The sequence below is a fragment of the Centroberyx gerrardi genome, chromosome 7, assembly GCF_048128805.1.
Source record: "Centroberyx gerrardi isolate f3 chromosome 7, fCenGer3.hap1.cur.20231027, whole genome shotgun sequence".
Classification (NCBI taxonomy): domain Eukaryota; kingdom Metazoa; phylum Chordata; class Actinopteri; order Beryciformes; family Berycidae; genus Centroberyx; species Centroberyx gerrardi.
The window spans coordinates 26,756,484-26,762,285 of record NC_136003.1 but is presented as its reverse complement, the minus strand read 5'-3'; the positions used below and the strand labels follow the sequence as shown (position 1 = coordinate 26,762,285).

General features: G+C 47.0%; 1 protein-coding gene across 1 annotated transcript; it reads right to left on the bottom strand.

The window, feature by feature from the left end:
- Positions 1–663: 663 nt before the first annotated feature.
- On the bottom strand, positions 664–5,552 carry lrrc4ba (leucine rich repeat containing 4Ba). Its single transcript, XM_071907611.2, has 2 exons — positions 5,307–5,552; positions 664–2,619 (listed from the first exon to the last, which is right to left on the bottom strand). Exons 1-2 carry the CDS (start codon positions 5,550–5,552, stop codon positions 664–666), a joined length of 2,202 nt encoding a protein of 733 aa, XP_071763712.1.
- Positions 5,553–5,802: the final 250 nt, after the last annotated feature.

Here is a 5,802-nt window from a genome sequence, read left to right as displayed (position 1 = left end):
TTCTCTGCTCTGTTTTAGTGCTTCCTGGAAGCTTTGCGCTACTTTGGGACTGTCCCGCTCACCCAAACCATTGTTTGTTATCCAATGGCTCTGCCAAACACTAATCTGCCAACTTCAACAGTGTTCAATGTCCAATATTAACTCTCCCTCCAAATATATACATGGGTGTTCTCAATGTGTCTGGTAATATACGAAGTGACCTGTATACACCTAGTGAAGTTCATTGCACATGTGCATTATTCATAACTTTCCACTCTGATTGTGGACGCTGATGAAAACAGTTGGCTTGGGTTTGTACTTTGGCACAGATCGTAGCAGGTTTGACAGGTAATTCTCAATGCATTCTGATGTTTGTGGTCTAGATCATTTGTGTGTATGTTTCTGTATGCGTTGAAGTGTTGGGCAGATGCTATTGCCGGGACTAGTGTTGAGCAGATGTAATACTCTGTCTTCTTCAGTCTTTCTATCTGCTCCTCTCTGTCAACAGATTGACAATGCAAAGCAGTGACAATGTCAAATTTCATATTTTCTGGAATCTGTCCATGAGGACAGTAGGCTACAATCCGTCTCATACTCCCTTATATACTCTCTCGTATGCTCTTTCTGTCTCACCGTCTTCTCCAGCACCCCCTCCTTACCTCTTACTTCCCCTCTCACTTTCTCTCAGATTTGAGTCTCTTGCACATTTTCCTTGGAGCCACTCTTAAAGAGCAGTGGCTCGTTCTGGCCTTTCCCCATAAGACCCTTCAGAGAACTATGGATGCCCAACTGGGGCAGGGGCACCGGGGAGGGCAGGGTGCCACCCGTGGGTGTTCCCCCACTGGTGGAGGTTGGGCCCTGGGAGCAGGAGATGGGCGTGTTCTGAGAGCAAGGCGAAGGGTTGTTGTTGTTGTTGAGGCCCACACCGCCCGGGCCCATGCCCAGGCTCATCATGTTGTTGTTGAAGTGATGGGTTTTGTAGTAGTGGTTGAGGTGCTCGGACCGGGCCAGGTTAGGCAGGTTGACTATCTCCGGGTGGTGCAGCCTGAGGCTCTGGCCCCCTCCTATCCCGCTGCTTCCGCTCTGTGTCACGGTCGAGCCTCCTGAGATGCCGCTGCCCCGACCGCTGGCCCCGGCCCCCAGCTCGTCCTCCACGTTGATGATCTCAATAGCGCGGGCGGGGCCATGGTGTTTATGCAGCTGGTGCTGCTTCCTCAGCTTGTAGAACACAACCAGCATCACAGCTGCCATGAAGGTAATGGCTACAAAGCAGCCAATGATGATCTTGGTGGTTTTCATCACGTCGTCCAGGCCTGAGAAGCCCGGCTCCGTGATGGGCACAGTGAAAGTGGGCCGGGTGGCCCGGGGAGAAGAGGAGGACCAGCCAGCTGACAGAGAGGAGGCCGTGGTGGAAACGCCTTCTGGCCACAGGTGACCGGAGGGAGTCGGGCCAGGATGAACACGGATGAAGGTCTCGTTGATGGCGAACAGCGCAGAGTCTTCCTCTCCCGTGGACTCCACCGTTTCCACGGTAACAGTGGTGAAGTAGGTATAGTTGACACTGACATCAGCGGCGGTGACATTGAGGACAGCAGTTGCGGTGGTATTGCCAGCAGAGTTGGTGACCATGCAGGTGTACTGGCCTGTGTCTCGCAGGGTGACATTTGTGAAGTTTAGTGTGCCATCATGCAGGACGGATATGCGCACCCGGTAGGAGCCATGGGTCATCAGGGTGCCGTTAGGGGTGATCCAGTTGACAGATGTCATGGAGGTGCCTGTGCGACACTTGAGCTCAGCAGCCATGCCCTCAGTGACATTGAGGTCGGTCGGCGGCTCCACGATGACAGGGGCGTAGCAGGTGAAGTGGCTCTGGTCGAGCTCTCCGATGTACCTGCCCTTCAAGCCGGGGGGAGCGTGGCAGCGGGCGCAGCAGGTGGTGTTGCTGGGCACCGTCTCTTTCAACCACCAGCTGAGCCACAGCACATCGCAATTGCACACCCAGGGGTTGTGGTTGAGGTGCACCCTCTCCAGCTGGTGAAGGGGTGTGAAGAGGTCATGGGGCAAGGAGTGCAGGGAGTTATGGGACAGGTTGAGCTCTTCGAGGTTTTTCAGGTCGTCGAAGGCGTTGCGCTCAATGACGGACACCTGTGAGTGCATGAGCCACAGCTTGCGGAGAGACACCAGGCCCTGGAAGGAGCCGGGTCGGATGATCTCCAGCCGGTTTCCTGACAGCTCCAGCTCCTCCAGGCGCACTAGGGCCGTCAGTTTGGGAATGTCCTTCAGCCCACACATGCCCAGGTTCAGGTATCGTAAGTTGATGAGGCCCACAAAGGCTGCGTCAGAGATGAAATCCAGCTTCTTGAGCTCACCCAGGTCCAGGCGACGGAGCGAGGGCACGCGGTGGAAGGCGTAGCCCGGCAGCGTCTCGATGGGGTTGTTGCGCAGCCACAGCTCCCGCAGCTTGCTGAGGTACTCGAAGGCATGTGATGGCACCAGTGTGAGGCGGTTGTCGAAGAGCTCCAGCGTGTTGAGGTTGGGGAGGCCATTGAACGCTCCGACTTCAATCTGACGGATCTGGTTCTTGGAGAGCTGGAGGATCTCAAGGTGCCTCAAGTGTTTGAAAGTGTCTGACTTGATAACCTGGAGGGCAGAGAAGGATAACGTTACTGTCTGACATGTAGAGTGACATAAACAGAGGTTTAAGTGACTGTTACAAGGATGTGTGCGAAAAAGTTTTATGGTGAAAAGTTTGGTAAAAGTCAAAAGGTGTTGCCCATCAATAGGACCACCACTTGTGATTTAAAAGGGATTTATCCTCATTATGATAATTTACATGCTTTGAAAACTAAAATATTGAACTTACAATTGCCTCTTTTGTCACAGTTCACACTTCCACAAATCACAGTCTAAGACAAAACTAAGAAACCATATTAATGCAATTAAAAATGTCTAAATACACAAGCTGTGGCACATTTTCTCCGTTTCACAAATGAACAACCAAAAGAGATGTTTTCATGCGAGAAGACATGTTTCTGGAAAATATGGGTGCCACGGGCCCCGGACACCGCACACTAGCATCAGCTAGCTGTCCAAATGGAGCTCATTTGGCGAGAAGTCAAAGACACACAGCTAGTGAGCGCGACTAAAAGCCCCTTAAATCTCTGACTGTTCGAGATATGTGTGGCCAAAGCCCTCTGTGAGACACACAGAGACTCCTGGAGTCAGGCCATCGCCTCTTCTGTATGTAGAGCAGGAGCAGGAGGGGGCGATAGGCAAAGAGGGGGAGAGAGAGGGAGGGGTGGGGATGTTAAGAGGGGGTGGGAGCTGTCAAGGCTTTACTCTCAGGGTACTCAGTGAAGGAAAAAATAAGCCAGAGAATCTAGGATGCCTTCAGGTGTTAAAACATTTTTAGATTTTTAATCATTTCAAGTGGGGCTGCAGGATACAACAAACCGAATCGGAATTCGCAGGCTAAGAGCGAAGCGCAATGAATAGTGTTATTATTTCTTTATTTTTTTTTTCCATGGGAGCAGCATCTCTTAAACCCTCGCAGACCAAATCATGTGGATTGATGCCCCATTTTTGCTCAGTTAACATCACATGCAGTTTAATCACATGCTTTCTCCAAAGAGCAGGGGATCTCCGTTTGGTTGTGTTTCTGAGTCCTAATGTACAAAACAGTTTGAAATAATAGTTGATGCGCTGGACAATTTGAACTATGTTTAGGGAATTCGTTGCTTTTCTTTAGGGTAGATCAAATATAGTGGAAATGAATTTAAAATCACAACCGAACAAAGCAGAGTCAGCAACATGAGGAGAGTTGCAATTACTTAAAATGTTGTAGCGAAGAGTAAAATAAACCCACTCTGTCTATAAATGTAGAGATTCATGCGCTTCGTATCGATGGTCTGTGGTTAAATGATCTTCCCTTGCAGCTGTAAAGCCACAAATGCTGTCTCGAGACTCTAGATAAATTGATAATGCATACAAAAGGCAGCACGGTGTCATGGAAATATGCCTTGCTTTCAATTCATAAAAAATTCCCTCAGTTCAGCAGAGGATGTCTTCTCTAGCATTTTGACTCCTTACTTTTCTGTCTTTTACTAAAAACTAAAGTTTCAAAAAGGAAACCGTATCAACAGGTTAATCCACAACTGGCTGCAGCAGAAAAAACCCAGCATAAACACATAAATAAACATGTTAATAGGTGTGTGTGTGTGTGTGTATGTGTGTGTGTGTGTGTGTGTGTGTGTGTGTGTGTTCTCTGTTAATATATGCATATGTAATTTCAGCACATCAATAACTATATATAACTACATCAATAACTAACATCAATAACTACATTATGTTGTGTCAATATGGGATGTAACAAACACTGTTGAAAAGTAACACATTCATTTTTAAAAGTGTGTATTTTCTCCATGTGATTTATGCAGTGATGTAGTTTATGTTATGTTGTAAATAAAAAAGGTGTGACCTCCAGTCGCTGATCACCATATGGGAAACAACCAGCATTATAAACAAAAATCAATAATGTTTACAGGAAACCATTAATTTATGCCTTTTTTTCCATGAAAAGAGACGATCCTCATATAATTTATATCGGTTTGATGCTGCTTACACTGGTGAATGATGAATTCACCTCATAAAGATTAATGTCAGACTAAAAGGTGTGTAAACTATATTCTGCAGATAAAAAGGTGGCTTTATTCCCCACGACATCCCTACATACAGTATATGCATATTCTCTCTCTGTAATATGTGTTTATGTGTATTTTCTCTCTGGGATATGTGTACATGTATATTTTTGCCATGTGAGATGTATTTTCATGGTGGGTTTGCAATACCTTTCTATGTGTTTTGCTTTTATTGTGTTTATGTAAAGCGCTTTTTATATAAAGTTTCCCTACACGCAGGAAAGTAAAGGTATGAAGTGGAACCGGAAATGGTTCTTCTGAGTGATGTCATAGAAGAACCATATATAGGGTTCTTAATTCTTAGTTATTGGATGGTGGGTGATGGCATACATGTGGAAAATAACCAAACCCTTCCATAGTATATATTGTGCAATTGCAAATGAGGCTATACAAGGGCAGATAAACAAAAACACAATCTAAGTCTAAGCAGAGGAGTGCAGAAATGGTTCTTTAAAGAACCTCGGTTCTTTGTGGAACCAGAAATGGTTCTTATATGGCATCACTCTGAAGAACCATTTTCGGTTCGAGTCCACACCTTTACTTTTCTGTGTGTGTGTGTATGAAATGTGCAGTACAAATTAAGTTTGACTTGATTTGATTAGCGAAATGCTTTGTACGGCAGATATTTACCTGTATGGAGTTCTCCTGCAGGTTGAGGTATCGTGTGTTGACTGATATGCTTTCCGGCACCTCGTCCAGGTTTTGCCTGGTGCAGATGACTCGGCTGGCCTGGTTGGAGCAGGTGCAGTGGGAGGGGCAGGAGGAGGCGGCTCCCACCAACTCCGGCCCAGGTAGGAGGAGCCGCAGTAGCAGCTGGGCCAATAGAAAGAGGAAGGGGGAAGGGCCGGGAAGGCAGGTCAGCGTGGCGATGCGCATGGCAACTGGGACATGACCCTGCTCTTTAATCCGAAGGTACGAGTGAGTTGACTCCACGCCGGTGGATTTGCGAGAAAAGGTTTATTTTCCCTTTGGTCCTCCAGTGGCAATTTGTTCTTTCTAATTCCGCATCCTCGGAGATGTTTTTTGTCCTCTGTCGATCTCTGTGTTTTTTCCTCCTGTTTTTTGAACATAGAAATATGCAGATAAACAGATGTTATTCCCTTTTTTTCTCGTGTTGTCTGGGGAT

Bases quoted from the DNA above. Each gene is read 5' to 3' on its own strand.
- lrrc4ba (XM_071907611.2), bottom strand. From the start codon at position 5,552: ATGCGCATCGCCACGCTGACCTGCCTTCCCGGCCCTTCCCCCTTCCTC. The intron at 2,620-5,306 runs GTAAATATCTGC...TCTGCCCTCCAG, and splicing joins TGCAGGAGAACTCCATACAG to GTTATCAAGTCAGACACTTT.